Here is a 20,405-nt window from a genome sequence, read left to right as displayed (position 1 = left end):
AACGCTCCATTGTCCCACAGACCGCAATAGTAATTTATGTAAAGATTCTTTCCCTCCGTCTCTCATCCATGATTTTCCCTTTTCCCTCGCTTTTGTTGCTCCCCTTTTCTTTCTCCCAGTGGATTCCACCCCCCCCTCCCTTCCTGTACTATCAGACCCCCCTCTCCCTTCCTGTACTATCAGACTCTCCCCTCTTTCATTCCACCCCCCCCTCCCTTCCTGTACTATCAGACCCCCTCTCCCTTCCTGTACTATCAGACTCTCCCCTCTTTCATTCCACCCCCCTCCCTTCCTGTACTATCAGACCCCCCTCCCTTCCTGTACTATCAGACCCCCTCTCCCTTCCTGTACTATCAGACTCTCCCCTCTTTCATTCCACCCCCCTCCCTTCCTGTACTATCAGACCCCCTCTCCCTTCCTGTACTATCAGACTCTCCCCTCTTTCATTCCACCCCCCCCCACCCTTCCTGTACTATCAGACCCCCCTCCCTTCCTGTACTATCAGACCCCCTCTCCCTTCCTGTACTATCAGACTCTCCCCTCTTTCATTCCACCCCCTCCCTTCCTGTACTATCAGACCCCCTCCCTTCCTGTACTATCAGACCCCCTCTCCCTTCCTGTACTATCAGACTCTCCCCTCTTTCATTCCACCCCCCTCCCTTCCTGTACTATCAGACCCCCTCTCCCTTCCTGTACTATCAGACTCTCCCCTCTTTCATTCCACCCCCTCCCTTCCTGTACTATCAGACCCCCTCCCTTCCTGTACTATCAGACCCCCTCTCCCTTCCTGTACTATCAGACTCTCCCCTCTTTCATTCCACCCCCCCTCCCTTCCTGTACTATCAGACCCCCTCTCCCTTCCTGTACTATCAGACTCTCCCCTCTTTCATTCCACCCCCCTCCCTTCCTGTACTATCAGACCCCCTCTCCCTTCCTGTACTATCAGACTCTCCCTCTTTCATTCCACCCCCTCCCTTCCTGTACTATCAGACTCACCCCTCTTTCATTCCACCCCCCTCCCTTCCTGTACTATCAGACCCCCTCTCCCTTCCTGTACTATCAGACTCTCCCCTCTTTCATTCCACCCCCCTCCCTTCCTGTACTATCAGACTCTCCCCTCTTTCATTCCACCCCCCTCCCTTCCTGTACTATCAGACCCCCTCTCCCTTCCTGTACTATCAGACTCTCCCCTCTTTCATTCCACCCCCCTCCCTTCCTGTACTATCAGACTCTCCCCTCTTTCATTCCTCCCTTCCTGTACTATCAGACCCCCTCTCCCTTCCTGTACTATCAGACTCTCCCCTCTTTCATTCCACCCCCTCCCTTCCTGTACTATCAGACTCTCCCCTCTTTCATTCCACCCCCTCCCTTCCTGTACTATCAGACTCTCCCCTCTTTCATTCCACCCCCCTCCCTTCCTGTACTTCCTCTCCCCTCTTTCATTCCCCCCCTCCCTTCCTGTACTATCAGACTCTCCCCTCTTTCATTCCACCCCCCTCCCTTCCTGTACTATCAGACTCTCCCCTCTTTCATTCCACCCCCTCCCTTCCTGTACTATCAGACTCTCCCCTCTTTCATTCCACCCCCTCCCTTCCTGTACTATCAGACTCTCCCCTCTTTCATTCCACCCCCTCCCTTCCTGTACTATCAGACTCTCCCCTCTTTCATTCCACCCCCCTCCCTTCCTGTACTATCAGACTCTCCCCTCTTTCATTCCACCCCCTCCCTTCCTGTACTATCAGACTCTCCCCTCTTTCATTCCACCCCCTCCCTTCCTGTACTATCAGACTCTCCCCTCTTTCATTCCACCCCCCTCCCTTCCTGTACTATCAGACTCTCCCCTCTTTCATTCCACCCCCTCCCTTCCTGTACTATCAGACTCTCCCCTCTTTCATTCCACCCCCTCCCTTCCTGTACTATCAGACTCTCCCCTCTTTCATTCCACCCCCCTCCCTTCCTGTACTATCAGACTCTCCCCTCTTTCATTCCACCCCCCCCCCTTCCTGTACTATCAGACTCTCCCTCTTTCATTCCACCCCCTCCCTTCCTGTACTATCAGACTCTCCCCTCTTTCATTCCACCCCCTCCCTTCCTGTACTATCAGACTCTCCCCTCTTTCATTCCACCCCCCTCCCTTCCTGTACTATCAGACTCTCCCCTCTTTCATTCCACCCCCCTTCCTCCCTTCCTTCCTGTACTATCAGACTCTCCCCTCTTTCATTCCACCCCCTCCCTTCCTGTACTATCAGACTCTCCCCTCTTTCATTCCACCCCCCCCCCTCTCCCTTCCTGTACTATCAGACTCTCCCCTCTTTCATTCCACCCTCCCTTCCTGTACTATCAGACTCTCCCCTCTTTCATTCCACCCCCCTCCCTTCCTGTACTATCAGACTCTCCCCTTTCATTCCACCCCCTCCCTTCCTGTACTATCAGACTCTCCCCTCTTTCATTCCACCCCCCTCCCTTCCTGTACTATCAGACTCTCCCCTCTTTCATTCCACCCCCTCCCTTCCTGTACTATCAGACTCTCCCCTTTCATTCCACCCCCTCCCTTCCTGTCCACCCCCTCTTTCATTCCACCCCCTCCCTTCCTGTACTATCAGACTCTCCCCTCTTTCATTCCACCCCCTCCCTTCCTGTACTATCAGACTCTCCCCTCTTTCATTCCACCCCCCCCCTTCCTGTACTATCAGACTCTCCCCTCTTTCATTCCACCCCCCCCTTCCTGTACTATCAGACTCTCCCCTCTTTCATTCCACCCCCCCCTTCCTGTACTATCAGACTCTCCCCATTCCACCCCCCTTCCTCATTCTCCCCTCTTTCATTCCACCCCCTCCCTTCCTGTACTATCAGACTCTCCCCTCTTTCATTCCACCCCCCCCTTCCTGTACTATCAGACTCTCCACTCTTTCATTCCACCCCCCTTCCTGTACTATCAGACTCTCCCCTCTTTCATTCCACCCCCCCCTTCCTGTACTATCAGACTCTCCCCTCTTTCATTCCACCCCCTCCCTTCCTGTACTATCAGACTCTCCCCTCTTTCATTCCACCCCCCCACCCCCCTTCCTGTACTATCAGACTCTCCCCCTCTTTCATTCCACCCCCTCCCTTCCTGTACTATCAGACTCTCCCCTCTTTCATTCCACCCCCTCCCTTCCTATACTATCAGACTCTCCCCTCTTTCATTCCACCCCCTCCCTTCCTGTACTATCAGACTCTCCCTCTTTCATTCAGACTATCAGACTCTCCCCTCTTTCATTCCACCCCCCCCCCTCCTGTACTATCAGACTCTCCCCTCTTTCATTCCACGCTTCTCTTCCTTTCTTTTTCCTGTTTCTCTCTTTTGGTTGGACAGAGACCAGAAGTTTTGTAAAAACAGTAAGAAACTGATTTCAGGGCACAAACCTTCACCTCTCCAATGTGTCAAGTAATTATCTCTCCAATGTGTCAAGTAATTATCTTTTTGTTTTCTCATGATTTGCTTGGGTCTAATTGTGCTGCTGTCCTGGGGCTCTGTGGGGTGTGTTTGTGTTTGTGAACAGAGCCCCAGGACCAGCTTGCTTAGGGGACTCTTCCCCCAGATTCATCTCTCTGTAGGTGATGGTTTTGTTATCGATGGTTTGGGAATCGGTTTGGGAATCGCTTCCTTTTAGGTGGTTGTAGAATTTAACGGCTCTTTTCTGGATTTTGATAATTAGTGGGTATCGGCCTAATTCTGCTCTGCATGCATTATTTGGTGTTTTAGGTTGTACACAGAATATATTTTGCAGAACTCTGCATGCAGAGTCTCAATTTGGTGTTTGTCCCATTTTGTGAATTCTTGTTTGGTGACCGGCACCCAGACCTCACAACCATAAAGGGCAATGGGTTCTATGACTGATTCAAGTATTTTTAGCCAGATCCTAATTGGTATGTCGAATTTGATGTTCCTTTTGATGACAGAAGGCCCTTCTTGCCTTGTCTCTCAGACCGTTCACTGCTTTGTGGAAGTTACCTGTGAGCTTTAGGCCGAGGTAGGTATAGTTTTTTTGTGTGCTCTAGGGCAACGGTGTCTAGATGTAATTTGTGGTCCTATTTGTGGTCCTGGCGACTGGACCTTTTTTGGTCTTACTGAGATATACTGTCAGGGCCCAGGTCTGGCAGAATCTGTGCAGAAGATCTAGGTGCTGCTGTAGGCCCTCCTTGGTTGGGTACAGAAGCACCAGATCATCAGCAAACAGTAGACATCTCTCCCTCCCCTCTACCTTCTCTGCCTCCCTTGCCCCCCCCCCCCTCCAGCAGTTGTAGATAAATGAGAGAGGAAGACAGAAATAGGAAGTAGTGGGAAAAAAGGAAACCCAAGGTATCAAACAGATTTACTTACACACCCACCCACCCACTCACCCACCCACCCACTCACAGCTGTAGTAGTAGTGGTGTCCGGGGAGGAACTCGAAGCCCAGCGAGAAGGGGGTGAAGCGCTGGATCTTCTCTGAGAAGCGGACAGGGCCGAAGGGGGCACGGGGGCTGTTACACTCCCACCTCTTGATGGCCCCCTGGGTCTCCACACAGCCCCTGAACCTCCCCTCAGCCACCAGGTACAGGGCCAGGCTGTCTGGTGGGGCCTGGGGGTAGGCCTCCTCACTGGGGGGAGACAGGTGAGGGTAGTGGGGGCAGTAGATATCCAGGTAGTCATTCAGATTCACCTGGATGGACAGATCCCCTCCCATCAACCTGAGACAGAAGGAAAGAAAGAGAAAGAAGGAAAGAGAGAGAAAGGGGGAGAGAGAACGAAAGGGAGAGAAAGGGAGACAGAAGGAAAGGGAGAGAAAGGGAGACAGAAGGAAAGGGAGAGAAAGGGAGACAGAAGGAAAGGGAGAGAAAGGGAGACAGAAGGAAAGGGAGAGAAAGGGAGACAGAAGGAAAGGGAGAGAAAGGGAGACAGAAGGAAAGGGAGAGAAAGGGAGACAGAAGGAAAGGGAGAGAAAGGGAGACAGAAGGAAAGGGAGAGAAAGGGAGACAGAAGGAAATGGAGAGAAAGGGAGACAGAAGGAAAGGGAGACAGAAGGAAAGAGAGAGAAAGGGAGAAAGAGAGAGAAAGGGAGAGAAAGGGAGACAGAAGGAAAGGGAGAGACAGAAAGAAAGGGAGACACAAAAGGAAAGGGAGAGACAGAAGGAAAGGGAGACAGAAGGAAAGGGAGACAGAAGGAAAGGGAGAGAAAGGGAGACAGAAGGAAAGGGAGAGAAAGGGAGACAGAAGGAAAGGGAGAGAAAGGGAGACAGAAGGAAAGGGAGAGAAAGGGAGAGAGAAGGAAAGGGAGAGACAGAAGGAAATGGAGAGAGAAGGAATGGGAGAGAAAGGGAGAGACAGAAGGAAAGGGAGAGAAAGGGAGAGACAGAAGGAAAGGGAGAGAAAGGGAGAGACAGAAGGAAAGGGAGAGAAAGGGAGACAGAAGGAAAGGGAGAGAAAGGGAGACAGAAGGAAAGGGAGAGAGAAGGAAAGGGAGAGACAGAAGGAAAGGGAGAGAGAGAAGGAAAGGGAGAGAGAGAAGGAAAGGGAGACACAGAAGGAAAGGGAGAGACAGAAGGAAAGGGAGAGACAGAAGGAAAGGGAGAGACAGAAGGAAAGGGAGAGACAGAAGGAAGGGAGAGACAGAAGGAAAGGGAGAGAGAGAAGGAAAGGGAGAGACAGAAGGAAAGGGAGAGACAGAAGGAAAGGGAGAGACAGAAGGAAAGGGAGAGACAGAAGGAAAGGGAGAGACAGAAGGAAAGGGAGAGACAGAAGGAAAGGGAGAGACAGAAGGAAAGGGAGAGAGAGAAGGAAAGGGAGAGACCGAAGGAAAGGGAGAGATCGAAGTAAAGGGAGAGAGAGAAGTAAAGGGAGAGACCGAAGGAAAGGGAGAGAGAGAAGTAAAGGGAGAGACCGAAGGAAAGGGAGAGACCGAAGGAAAGGGAGAGACCGAAGGAAAGGGAGACAGAAGGAAAGGGAGACAGAAGGAAAGGGAGACAGAAGGATAAAGAGGAAAAGAGATTAAGCATCAACATTACACAATAATTATCAAACACAGCTAATACAATGCTGTCAGTCAGAGAAAGATGGAGAGAATATCTGGATGGTTGATAGTCTAAATAACTTTGGGCCTGGAGGAGAGATGAGACAAGAAAGATGGATATATCATCAATATTCCACATAACCATTACAAGGTGATAAAGCAACATAATGTAGAGCAACCTGTATTACTTGTTTTGGTGTCTGATACTTTGTAATGACATAGCTGGGAGCAGAACCAGGACAACCAACCGACAGAGAGAACGACAGAGAGAGAAGGACAGAGAGCGAACGAACGAGAGGGAGAGAACGAGAGCGAGAGAACGAGAGCGAGAGAACGAGGGAGAGAGAACAAGGGAGAGAGAACGAGAGAGAGAGAACGAGAGAGAGAGAATGAGGGAGAGAATGAGGGAGATAATGAGGGAGAGAGAACGAGAAGGAGAGAACGAGAGCGAGAGAACGAGAGCGAGAGAACGAGAGCGAGAGAACGAGAGGGAGAGAACGAGAGGGAGAGAACGAGAGAACGAGAGAACGAGAGCGAGGGAGAGAGAACGAGAGAGAGAATGAGGGAGAGAGAACGAGAGAGAGAGAACGAGAGAGAGAGAACGAGAGCGAGAGAACGAGAGCGAGAGAACGAGAGCGAGAGAACGAGAGAGAGAGAACGAGAGTGAGAGAAAGAGAGCGAGAGAACGAGAGCGAGAGAACGAGAGCGAGAGAACGAGAGCGAGAGAACAAGAGAGAGAGAGCAAGAGAACGAGAGCAAGAGAACGAGAGCGAGAGAACGAGAGCAAGAGAATGAGAGCAAGAGAACGAGAGCGAGAGAACGAGAGCAAGAGAAAGAGAGCGAGAGAACGAAAGAGGCCCAACAATGCTCATTAAGGAGAAAAAGGGAGTCGGAAGAGAACAATGTGGACTTGACTCTGACACACACTAGGGCCTCCAGTCAAGGCTGGCTGGTTCTGGGAATAACAACATGGAGCCAGACATAAGCAGTACGGTGTCGAAGGGCCTTAGTGAATTGAGGTGACGCAGCCTAATATAACAGTCCTCCACTAGTGGAGAGAGAAGCAGCTACTAGTGGAGAGAGAAGCAGCATATCTAACAGTTCTCTACTAGTGGAGAGAGAAGCAGCATATCTAACAGTCCTCTACTAGTGGAGAGAGAAGCAGCATATCTAACAGTCCTCCACTAGTGGAGAGAGAAGCAGCATATCTAACAGTCATCTACTAGTGGAGAGAGAAGCAGCATATCTAACAGTCCTCTACTAGTGGAGAGAGAAGCAGCATATCTAACAGTCCTCTACTAGTGGAGAGAGAAGCAGCATATCTAACAGTCCTCTACTAGTGGAGAGAGAAGCAGCATATCTAAAAGTCATCTACTAGTGGAGAGAGAAGCAGCATATCTAACAGTCATCTACTAGTGGAGAGAGAAGCAGCATATCTAACAGTTCTCCACTAGCGGAGAGAGAAGCAGCATATCTAACAGTCCTCCACTAGTGGAGAGAGAAGCAGCATATCTAACAGTCCTCTACTAGTGGAGAGAGAAGCAGCATATCTAACAGTCCTCCACTAGTGGAGAGAGAAGCAGCATATCTAACAGTCCTCCACTAGTGGAGAGAGAAGCAGCATATCTAACAGTCCTCCACTAGTGGAGAGAGAAGCAGCATATCTAACAGTCCTCCACTAGTGGAGAGAGAAGCAGCTACTAGTGGAGAGAGAAGCAGCATATCTAACAGTTCTCTACTAGTGGAGAGAGAAGCAGCATATCTAACAGTCATCTACTAGTGGAGAGAGAAGCAGCATATCTAACAGTCCTCCACTAGTGGAGAGAGAAGCAGCATATCTAACAGTCCTCCACTAGTGGAGAGAGAAGCAGCATATCTAACAGTCCTCCACTAGTGGAGAGAGAAGCAGCATATCTAACAGTCCTCTACTAGTGGAGAGAGAAGCAGCATATCTTAAAGTCATCTACTAGTGGAGAGAGAAGCAGCATATCTAACAGTCATCTACTAGTGGAGAGAGAAGCAGCATATCTAACAGTTCTCCACTAGTGGAGAGAGAAGCAGCATATCTAACAGTCCTCCACTAGTGGAGAGAGAAGCAGCATATCTAACAGTCCTCCACTAGCGGAGAGAGAAGCAGCATATCTAACAGTCCTCCACTAGTGGAGAGAGAAGCAGCATATCTAACAGTCCTCTACTAGTGGAGAGAGAAGCAGCATATCTAACAGTCCTCTACTAGTGGAGAGAGAAGCAGCATATCTAACAGTCCTCCACTAGTGGAGAGAGAAGCAGCATATCTAACAGTTCTCTACTAGTGGAGAGAGAAGCAGCATATCTAACAGTTCTCTACTAGTGGAGAGAGAAGCAGCATATCTAACAGTCCTCCACTAGTGGAGAGAGAAGCAGCATATCTAACAGTCATCTACTAGTGGAGAGAGAAGCAGCATATCTAACAGTCATCTACTAGTGGAGAGAGAAGCAGCATATCTAACAGTCATCTACTAGTGGAGAGAGAAGCAGCATATCTAACAGTCCTCTACTAGTGGAGAGAGAAGCAGCATATCTAACAGTCATCTACTAGTGGAGAGAGAAGCAGCATATCTAACAGTCCTCTACTAGTGGAGAGAGAAGCAGCATATCTAACAGTCATCTACTAGTGGAGAGAGAAGCAGCATATCTAACAGTCCTCTACTAGTGGAGAGAGAAGCAGCATATCTAACAGTCCTCCACTAGTGGAGAGAGAAGCAGCATATCTAACAGTCATCTACTAGTGGAGAGAGAAGCAGCATATCTAACAGTCCTCCACTAGTGGAGAGAGAAGCAGCATATCTAACAGTCCTCTACTAGTGGAGAGAGAAGCAGCATATCTAACAGTCCTCTACTAGTGGAGAGAGAAGCAGCATATCTAACAGTCATCTACTAGTGGAGAGAGAAGCAGCATATCTAACAGTCATCTACTAGTGGAGAGAGAAGCAGCATATCTAACAGTCATCTACTAGTGGAGAGAGAAGCAGCATATCTAACAGTCCTCTACTAGTGGAGAGAGAAGCAGCATATCTAACAGTCCTTTACTAGTGGAGAGAGAAGCAGCATATCTAACAGTCCTCTACTAGTGGAGAGAGAAGCAGCATATCTAAAAGTCATCTACTAGTGGAGAGAGAAGCAGCATATCTAACAGTCATCTACTAGTGGAGAGAGAAGCAGCATATCTAACAGTTCTCCACTAGCGGAGAGAGAAGCAGCATATCTAACAGTCCTCCACTAGTGGAGAGAGAAGCAGCATATCTAACAGTCCTCCACTAGTGGAGAGAGAAGCAGCATATCTAACAGTCCTCTACTAGTGGAGAGAGAAGCAGCATATCTAACAGTCCTCTACTAGTGGAGAGAGAAGCAGCATATCTAACAGTCATCTACTAGTGGAGAGAGAAGCAGCATATCTAACAGTCCTCCACTAGTGGAGAGAGAAGCAGCATATCTAACAGTCCTCTACTAGTGGAGAGAGAAGCAGCATATCTAACAGTCCTCTACTAGTGGAGAGAGAAGCAGCATATCTAACAGTCATCTACTAGTGGAGAGAGAAGCAGCATATCTAACAGTCATCTACTAGTGGAGAGAGAAGCAGCATATCTAACAGTCCTCTACTAGTGGAGAGAGAAGCAGCATATCTAACAGTCCTCTACTAGTGGAGAGAGAAGCAGCATATCTAACAGTCCTCCACTAGTGGAGAGAGAAGCAGCATATCTAACAGTCCTCTACTAGTGGAGAGAGAAGCAGCATATATAACAGTCCTCTACTAGTGGAGAGAGAAGCAGCATATCTAACAGTCCTCCACTAGTGGAGAGAGAAGCAGCATATATAACAGTCCTCTACTAGTGGAGAGAGAAGCAGCATATATAACAGTCCTCTACTAGTGGAGAGAGAAGCAGCATATATAACAGTCCTCTACTAGTGGAGAGAGAAGCAGCATATATAACAGTCCTCTACTAGTGGAGAGAGAAGCAGCATATCTAACAGTCCTCCACTAGTGGAGAGAGAAGCAGCATATATAACAGTCCTCTACTAGTGGAGAGAGAAGCAGCATATATAACAGTCCTCTACTAGTGGAGAGAGAAGCAGCATATATAACAGTCCTCTACTAGTGGAGAGAGAAGCAGCATATATAACAGTCCTCTACTAGTGGAGAGAGAAGCAGCATATATAACAGTCCTCTACTAGTGGAGAGAGAAGCAGCATATCTAACAGTCCTCTACTAGTGGAGAGAGAAGCAGCATATCTAACAGTCCTCTACTAGTGGAGAGAGAAGCAGCATATCTAACAGTCATCTACTAGTGGAGAGAGAAGCAGCATATCTAAAATCCTCCACTAGTGGAGAGAGAAGCAGCATATCTAACAGTCCTCTACTAGTGGAGAGAGAAGCAGCATATCTAACAGTCCTCTACTAGTGGAGAGAGAAGCAGCATATCTAACAGTCCTCCACTAGTGGAGAGAGAAGCAGCATATCTAACAGTCCTCTACTAGTGGAGAGAGAAGCAGCATATCTAACAGTCCTCTACTAGTGGAGAGAGAAGCAGCATATCTAACAGTCCTCTACTAGTGGAGAGAGAAGCAGCATATCTAACAGTCCTCTACTAGTGGAGAGAGAAGCAGCATATCTAACAGTCCTCTACTAGTGGAGAGAGAAGCAGCATATCTAACAGTCCTCTACTAGTGGAGAGAGAAGCAGCATATCTAACAGTCCTCCACTAGTGGAGAGAGAAGCAGCATATCTAACAGTCCTCTACTAGTGGAGAGAGAAGCAGCATATCTAACAGTCATCTACTAGTGGAGAGAGAAGCAGCATATCTAACAGTCCTCTACTAGTGGAGAGAGAAGCAGCATATATAACAGTCCTCTACTAGTGGAGAGAGAAGCAGCATATCTAACAGTTCTCCACTAGTGAAGAGAGAACAACAGACTGGCCAGTATGTCCACCAGTCTGCAGAATATTCATCCTTAAGAGTTTATTGATGGTGGAAGGTGGCAGAGCTACAGCAGTGTTTGTCAGACCATGAGATATCCCGAAAATCTGACTAATCACAAAAACGTCTAGCGTCTGAACAGTTTGGTCTACAAACTATTTCACTCTATGGAAAGGAGAGCCTCTCACAAAGACTATGGTGTTCTCCATTTTGCACTACAACCCCCACAAGTGTCAAGGGACTGCCAGGACAAACTTTGGGGAACCCTGGGCTATAGTAGTAAATGCCAAATACAATATTCTATAAAATATTTATTTGGGGGGGATACCTTAAGGGGCAGAGAGAGAAATAAGTAGATATGTAGAGCAGTGATAGTCAATGTGAGAATGGGAGCGAGGGATGAAGTGTGTGATGAAACAAAAAACATGACAAGTTAAGTAAGCAAGAGCCGGAAGGAAGTAAGGAGAAGTATGAGGGGGAAGAGATAGTGTTATAAAGGGATGTAGAATGGCATGACATAAGGAGAAGTATGAGGGGGAAGAGATAGTGTTATAAAGGGATGTAGAATGGCATGACATAAGGAGAAGTATGAGGGGGAAGAGATAGTGTGTATAAAGGGATGTAGTAGAATGGCATGACATAAGGAGAAGTATGAGGGGGAAGAGATAGTGTGTATAAAGGGATGTAGAATGGCATGACATAAGGAGAAGTATGAGGGGGAAGAGATAGTGTGTATAAAGGGATGTAGAATGGCATGACATAAGGAGAAGTATGAGGGGGAAGAGATAGTGTTATAAAGGGATGTAGAATGGCATGACATAAGGAGAAGTATGAGGGGAAGAGATAGTGTTATAAAGGGATGTAGAATGGCATGACATAAGGAGAAGTATGAGGGGGAAGAGATAGTGTTATAAAGGGATGTAGAATGGCATGACATAAGGAGAAGTATGAGGGGAAGAGATAGTGTGTATAAAGGGATGTAGAATGGCATGACATAAGGAGAAGTATGAGGGGGAAGAGATAGTGTTATAAAGGGATGTAGAATGGCATGACATAAGGAGAAGTATGAGGGGGAAGAGATAGTGTGTATAAAGGGATGTAGAATGGCATGACATAAGGAGAAGTATGAGGGGGAAGAGATAGTGTGTATAAAGGGATGTAGAATGGCATGACATAAGGAGAAGTATGAGGGGGAAGAGATAGTGTTATAAAGGGATGTAGAATGGCATGACATAAGGAGAAGTATGAGGGGGAAGAGATAGTGTGTATAAAGGGATGTAGAATGGCATGACATAAGGAGAAGTATGAGGGGGAAGAGATAGTGTGTATAAAGGGATGTAGTAGAATGGCATGACATAAGGAGAAGTATGAGGGGGAAGAGATAGTGTGTATAAAGGGATGTAGAATGGCATGACATAAGGAGAAGTATGAGGGGGAAGAGATAGTGTGTATAAAGGGATGTAGTAGAATGGCATGACATAAGGAGAAGTATGAGGGGGAAGAGATAGTGTGTATAAAGGGATGTAGAATGGCATGACATAAGGAGAAGTATGAGGGGGAAGAGATAGTGTGTATAAAGGGATGTAGTAGAATGGCATGACATAAGGAGAAGTATGAGGGGGAAGAGATAGTGTTATAAAGGGATGTAGAATGGCATGACATAAGGAGAAGTATGAGGGGGAAGAGATAGTGTTATAAAGGGATGTAGAATGGCATGACATAAGGAGAAGTATGAGGGGGAAGAGATAGTGTTATAAAGGGATGTAGAAATGGCATGACATAAGGAGAAGTATGAGGGGGAAGAGATAGTGTTATAAAGGGATGTAGAATGGCATGACATAAGGAGAAGTATGAGGGGGAAGAGATAGTGTTATAAAGGGATGTAGAATGGCATGACATAAGGAGAAGTATGAGGGGGAAGAGATAGTGTTATAAAGGGATGTAGAATGGCATGACATAAGGAGAAGTATGAGGGGGAAGAGATAGTGTTATAAAGGGATGTAGAATGGCATGACATAAGGAGAAGTATGAGGGGGAAGAGATAGTGTGTATAAAGGGATGTAGAATGGCATGACATAAGGAGAAGTATGAGGGGGAAGAGATAGTGTTATAAAGGGATGTAGAATGGCATGACATAAGGAGAAGTATGAGGGGGAAGAGATAGTGTGTATAAAGGGATGTAGTAGAATGGCATGACATAAGGAGAAGTATGAGGGGAAGAGATAGTGTTATAAAGGGATGTAGAATGGCATGACATAAGGAGAAGTATGAGGGGAAGAGATAGTGTTATAAAGGGATGTAGAATGGCATGACATAAGGAGAAGTATGAGGGGGAAGAGATAGTGTGTATAAAGGGATGTAGAATGGCATGACATAAGGAGAAGTATGAGGGGAAGAGATAGTGTGTATAAAGGGATGTAGAATGGCATGACATAAGGAGAAGTATGAGGGGAAGAGATAGTGTGTATAAAGGGATGTAGAATGGCATGACATAAGGAGAAGTATGAGGGGGAAGAGATAGTGTGTATAAAGGGATGTAGTAGAATGGCATGACATAAGGAGAAGTATGAGGGGAAGAGATAGTGTGTATAAAGGGATGTAGAATGGCATGACATAAGGAGAAGTATGAGGGGAAGAGATAGTGTTATAAAGGGATGTAGAAATGGCATGACATAAGGAGAAGTATGAGGGGAAGAGATAGTGTTATAAAGGGATGTAGAATGGCATGACATAAGGAGAAGTATGAGGGGAAGAGATAGTGTTATAAAGGGATGTAGAATGGCATGACATAAGGAGAAGTATGAGGGGGAAGAGATAGTGTTATAAAGGGATGTAGAATGGCATGACATAAGGAGAAGTATGAGGGGGAAGAGATAGTGTTATAAAGGGATGTAGAATGGCATGACATAAGGAGAAGTATGAGGGGGAAGAGATAGTGTGTATAAAGGGATGTAGTAGAATGGCATGACATAAGGAGAAGTATGAGGGGGAAGAGATAGTGTTATAAAGGGATGTAGAATGGCATGACATAAGGAGAAGTATGAGGGGGAAGAGATAGTGTTATAAAGGGATGTAGAATGGCATGACATAAGGAGAAGTATGAGGGGGAAGAGATAGTGTTATAAAGGGATGTAGAATGGCATGACATAAGGAGAAGTATGAGGGGGAAGAGATAGTGTGTATAAAGGGATGTAGAATGGCATGACATAAGGAGAAGTATGAGGGGGAAGAGATAGTGTGTATAAAGGGATGTAGTAGAATGGCATGACATAAGGAGAAGTATGAGGGGGAAGAGATAGTGTGTATAAAGGGATGTAGAATGGCATGACATAAGGAGAAGTATGAGGGGGAAGAGATAGTGTGTATAAAGGGATGTAGAATGGCATGACATAAGGAGAAAGAGGAGAGGTGACGATGGACAAAGTGAGAGGCTCATGAGAATAAGACAGGAAAAAGAGAGAAAGTCAGTCGGACGATGAGGGGAGGATAAAAGAAAGTAGAGACAAAAGAGTTGAGTTTTAATTAGTGACCCAGGAGAGTCTGGCTGTAGACAGAGGAGAGAGAGACAGAGCTTCTGTGAGTGTAATGTTTACTGTTCATTTAAATAAAAAAATGTTGATCATCTACTTCACTTGCTTTAGCAATGTAAACATATGTTTCCCAGGCCAATAAAACCCTTTGAATAGAAATTGAGAAAAGAGATCAAGAGTGAGTGAGGTACAGTAGAGAGCATGAGGTCGAGAAAGAGAGAGCAGGAGATGGACTTTAATTGGTCTCCACTCCACACTGAGCACATGAGGGGGAATGAGGGGGCAGGGAAAGAAACAGAGAGAAATAAAAGACAGGATGTGTGTCTCGGCGGCAAGTTCAGATCCGTCAGTGGGAGTCTTTATCGGGGAGCGACAGAGCGAGGGAGGGAGGGAGGGAGAGAGGGAGGGAGGGAGCGAGGGAGGGAGGGAGAGAGGACAAGTGCAAGGAGTCAGTGGAGGGGGAAAAGGAAAGAGAATAGCATGGAGAGAGAGGGGGGGTCTGAAGTTAAGTGGGTGGACAGAGAAAATAACCCCAAAATGACTGGGACATCAGAAAGAGAGAGAACAGAGGAAACTAAATGAACACAGCGAGAGGACACAAAGAGAGAGAGAGAGTAAGAAGGATTAACGGAGAGAGAGAGAGGACAGAAAATGGTTACATTGTGAGCAGTATGTGTGTCAGGAAGGATTTCCATTTCCCATGTGTAATACAGCCCCAATATCAAGTCCAACGCCTCGGTCACTGATCACCCACCCTGGTTGCAGAGAGCTGCAGGGTGTGCAGACTTTAGTTCCAGCCTAGTACTCACACACCTGCTTTAACTAATAAAGGACTTAGATTATTAGTTGATTGGTTGAAACAAGTGAGCAGGATCTGGGTTGGGGAAAACTGCATGCTAATAGTGAAGTGGACCAATAGATTTGTAACATGTCAGAAAACACAGTTAGTAGAGAGGTGCCGTAGACTTCAACACAGTTAGCAGAGAGGTGCCGTAGACTTCAACACCGTTAGTAGAGGTGCCGTAGACTTCAACACAGTTAGCAGAGAGGTGCCGTAGACTTCAACACAGTTAGCAGAGAGGTGCCGTAGACTTCAACACAGTTAGCAGAGAGGTGCCGTAGACTTCAACACAGTTAGTAGAGAGGTGCCGTAGACTTCAACACAGTTAGCAGAGAGGTGCCGTAGACTTCAACACAGTTAGTAGAGAGGTGCCGTAGACTTCAACACAGTTAGCAGAGAGGTGCCGTAGACTTCAACACAGTTAGCAGAGAGGTGCCGTAGACTTCAACACCGTTAGTAGAGGTGCCGTAGACTTCAACACTGTTATTAGAGGTGCCGTAGACTTCAACACTGTTAGTAGAGGTGCCGTAGACTTCAACACTGTTAGTAGAGGTGCCGTAGACTTCAACACTGTTAGTAGAGAGGTGCCGTAGACTTCAACACAGTTAGTAGAGGTGCCGTAGACTTCAACACAGTTAGTATAGAGGTGCCGTAGACTTCAACATAGTTAGTAGAGAGGTGCCGTAGACTTCAGCACAGTTAGTAGAGAGGTGCCGTAGACTTCAACACAGTTTGTAGAGGTGCCGTAGACTTCAACACAGTTAGTAGAGAGGTGCCATAAACTTCAACACAGTTAGTAGAGATGCCGTAGACTTCAACACTGTTAGTAGAGAGGTGCCGTAGACTTCAACACTGTTAGTAGAGAGGTGCCGTAGACTTCAACACAGTTAGTAGAGGTGTCGTAGACTTCAACACTGTTAGCAGAGGTGCCGTAGACTTCAACACTGTTAGTAGAGAGGTGCCGTAGACTTCAACACTGTTAGTAGAGAGGTGCCGTAGACTTCAACACAGTTAGTAGAGGTGCCGTAGACTTCAACACAGTTAGTAGAGATGCCATATACTTCAACACAGTTAGTAGAGAGGTGCCGTAGACTTCAACACAGTTAGTAGAGAGGTGCCGTAGACTTCAACACAGTTAGTAGAGAGGTGCCGTAGACTTCAATACAGTTAGTAGAGGTGCCCTAGACTTCAACACTGTTAGTAGAGAGGTGCCGTAGACTTCAACACAGTTAGTAGAGAGGTGCCGTAGACTTCAATACAGTTAGTAGAGGTGCCGTAGACTTCAACACTGTTAGTAGAGAGGTGCCGTAGACTTCAACACAGTTAGTAGAGGTGTCGTAGACTTCAACACTGTTAGCAGAGGTGCCGTAGACTTCAACACTGTTAGTAGAGAGGTGCCGTAGACTTCAACACTGTTAGTAGAGAGGTGCCGTAGACTTCAACACAGTTAGTAGAGGTGCCGTAGACTTCAACACAGTTAGTAGAGATGCCATATACTTCAACACAGTTAGTAGAGAGGTGCCGTAGACTTCAACACAGTTAGTAGAGAGGTGCCGTAGACTTCAACACTGTTAGTAGAGGTGCCGTAGACTTCCACACTGTTAGTAGAGAGGTGCCGTAGACTTCAACACTGTTAGTAGAGAGGTGCCGTAGACTTCAACACAGTTAGTAGAGAGGTGCCGTAGACTTCAACAAAGTTAGTAGAGCTGCCGTAGACTTCAACACAGTTAGTAGAGGTGCCGTAGACTTCAACACTATTAGTAGAGAGGTGCCATAGACTTCAATACAGTTAGTAGAGGTGCCGTAGACTTCAACACTGTTAGTAGAGGTGCCGTAGACTTCAACACTGTTAGTAGAGAGGTGCCGTAGACTTCAACACAGTTAGTAGAGGTGCCGTAGACTTCAACACAGTTAGTATAGAGGTGCCGTAGACTTCAACACAGTTAGTAGAGAGGTGCCGTAGACTTCAGCACAGTTAGTAGAGAGGTGCCGTAGACTTCAACACAGTTTGTAGAGGTGCCATAGACTTCAACACAGTTAGTAGAGAGGTGCCATAAACTTCAACACAGTTAGTAGAGATGCCGTAGACTTCAACACTGTTAGTAGAGAGGTGCCGTAGACTTCAACACTGTTAGTAGAGAGGTGCCGTAGACTTCAACACTGTTAGCAGAGGTGCCGTAGACTTCAACACTATTAGTAGAGAGGTGCCATAGACTTCAATACAGTTAGTAGAGGTGCCGCAGACTTCAACACTGTTAGTAGAGAGGTGCCGTAGACTTCAACACTGTTAGCAGAGGTGCCGTAGACTTCAACACTGTTAGTAGAGAGGTGCCGTAGACTTCAACACAGTTAGTAGAGGTGTCGTAGACTTCAACACTGTTAGCAGAGGTGCCGTAGACTTCAACACTGTTAGTAGAGAGGTGCCGTAGACTTCAACACTGTTAGTAGAGGTGCCGTAGACTTCCACACTGTTAGTAGAGAGGTGCCGTAGACTTCAACACTGTTAGTAGAGAGGTGCCGTTGACTTCAACACAGTTAGTAGAGAGGTGCCCGTAGACTTCAACAAAGTTAGTAGAGGTGCCGTAGACTTCAACACAGTTAGTAGAGGTGCCGTAGACTTCAACACTATTAGTAGAGAGTTGCCATAGACTTCAATACAGTTAGTAGAGGTGCCATAGACTTCAATACAGTTAGTAGAGGTGCCGTATACTTCAACACTGTTAGTAGAGAGGTGCCATAGACTTCAGCACAGTTAGTAGAGGTGCCGTAGACTTCCACACAGTTAGTAGAGGTGCCGTAGACTCAACACAGGGACAGCACTGAGACAGCTCTTCACTAAGCTGATTCCTAATCAATAAATGCCGCGGAGTATTGGTGATCAATCTACAAGACGGGGCCCATCGATCTGGGCTACTCAAACAGGACACACACACACACACAGTATTGATCCCCTGTGTGTTTGTGTTCAACCCCTCAGGTCACGATGCATAGCTCTATTACATGTATCGGCTCTCCACCACACACACACAGCGGTATGTTTACTTTGGCGTACTGCAGAGTGTGTGTGTGTGCAGGCAGTGACAGCAGTGTTTACATAGGGGTGTACCACCTGTAGTGAGTGTCAGTCACTGTGACTCCTCTCCTGTCTAAAGTTGCTCACAGGTCTTGTCAAACTACCTCTTCTCTTCCTCCCCCCCTTGCTATTCTCCCCCTCCCCCTTTGCATATCAATCCCTCTTTCCCCACCCATCGTTGTCTCTCTTCTCCTCATCTCAGACTCTTCCTCTCACGTGTCCCTCCATCCTCCTCTATCCTCAGCTCAGATGATGTATGCCCTGGCAATTACAGAGAGGGTGTGTGCCAACGGTGTCAAACACTGTCAACCTTTCCTTCCCTCTCCCCTCAATATCTCACCCCCCCCCCCCAGACCTTGGAGGAGGTGGTACACCCTAATTATACCCAGGATGCTCTGTGCCAACTGTGAGCCAGGGGGAGCTGTGACAGCACAGAGAATCATGGAAGTGCTGTAGAACAGTGTCACAGAGTAGAATGTCAGAGCAGCCAATCAGTGAGAGAACAAAGTGAAACAGGAAGAATCAAATACAGGGCCGTGTAGAACACACAGACACAACCTGGCACTATGATAGAGACAGGGGCCAGGGCAGAAAACCATGATATTATAGGAACACAGAAACAGACAGTAGAGAGGAGGACTAGGGGAATGTCTTGTCAGACAGCCCATGTCCAGCCTGACGCTTGGTGTGTGTTCTGTTCTGTTGTTGATGTAGTGTGCAGTCCAGGAAGACGGATGTGGAGTCAGGACGTCAGGACGACTGTGCTATGTTAACTCTATGTTAACTCTATGTTAACTCTATGAAACTAATCCATTCTCACTATGGAAGACAACAACCCACATGTTGAGTGATTCAATAATACAGCAATGTGAAATATATCCAATTAACAACATCTCCCAACTGAATCAAAAGAATATTGTACATAATGGATGGTATTACTGATGAGTGTGTGAGAGGATTAGGAGTGTACAGTATGTGTGTGTGTGTGTATTCTGTGTGTGTGTAGTTGTAATGAAATGCAGGAGGTTGACTGTGGCAGGGACCTTTGATCCTTTATTTGAGAGAATTATTAAACAAGCAACAATCCCTCAGCAGACAGTCACCCTGGAATACAGAACACTTACTCTACATACTACTGTCAACGACACAACACGCATACTGAATATTACCACACTTTACTACTGCGCATACAAAGTACATACTACACATACCAAGTGCATGACACAAGTTAAGTTGTGCTACTACACACCAAGTACCAAAGTACACGAAATGGCAAAAAATATAATATTCATTATTATACACCATTACATAGGAGAACAGTGTACAAGTAAATCAACCTAGTACACTGAACTACTAGGACAGGACAAGAGAGAAGGGGAGAAGAGAGAAGGGGAGAAGAGAGAAGGGTAGAAGAGAGAAGGGGAGAAGAGAGAAGGGGAGAAGAGAGAAGGGGAGAAGAGAGAAGGGTAGAAGAGAGAAGGGGAGAAGAGAGAAGGGTAGAAGAGAGAAGGGGAGAAGAGAGAAGGGTAGAAGAGAGAAGGGGAGAAGAGAGAAGGGGAGAAGAGAGAAGGGTAGAAGAGAGAAGGGGAGAAGAGAGAAGGGGAGAAGAGAGAAGGGGAGAAGAGAGAAGGGGAGAAGAGAGAAGGGGAGAAGAGAGAAGGGGAGAAGAGAGAAGGGTAGAAGAGAGTTCCTGAATGGTCTGTGGGGTGACCGGGTGGGGGGGGGGGGGGGGGGGCTGTTGTCGTGACTGTGGAGAGGTTGTAAGGCTCGGTGGAGCCCAAACTCTTCCTTGGTTGGGCATAGCATGTAGCCAGACCACCACCTTGGTTGGGCATAGCATGATGTCGTAACAACCCTCTACCAAAGTCAGTCTTGCATGCTGTAACAATAATACAGGAAGTTGGTTGCACAATGATTTCCTACATTTCTACTGAGTTCCAAAACATAACAGGTAGTCATCATTACCATGGAATA

General features: G+C 46.8%; 1 protein-coding gene across 3 annotated transcripts in view; it reads right to left on the bottom strand.

The window, feature by feature from the left end:
* Positions 1–20,405, bottom strand: part of LOC123998233 (ephrin-A4-like) — a 128,386-nt gene that overhangs the window by 20,814 nt on the left and 87,167 nt on the right. For all 3 annotated transcript variants that reach the window (XM_046303266.1, XM_046303269.1, XM_046303268.1), the window contains one exon: positions 4,400–4,713. In XM_046303266.1, the coding sequence (XP_046159222.1) occupies positions 4,400–4,713 (314 nt within the window). The remainder of the gene's footprint in view (positions 1–4,399; positions 4,714–20,405) is intronic.

Source organism: Oncorhynchus gorbuscha, linkage group LG15 (assembly GCF_021184085.1).
Source record: "Oncorhynchus gorbuscha isolate QuinsamMale2020 ecotype Even-year linkage group LG15, OgorEven_v1.0, whole genome shotgun sequence".
Taxonomy (NCBI): Eukaryota; Metazoa; Chordata; class Actinopteri; order Salmoniformes; family Salmonidae; genus Oncorhynchus; species Oncorhynchus gorbuscha.
Note: the sequence above shows the minus strand (reverse complement) of the source record. Positions and strands in the feature narration are given on the sequence as shown.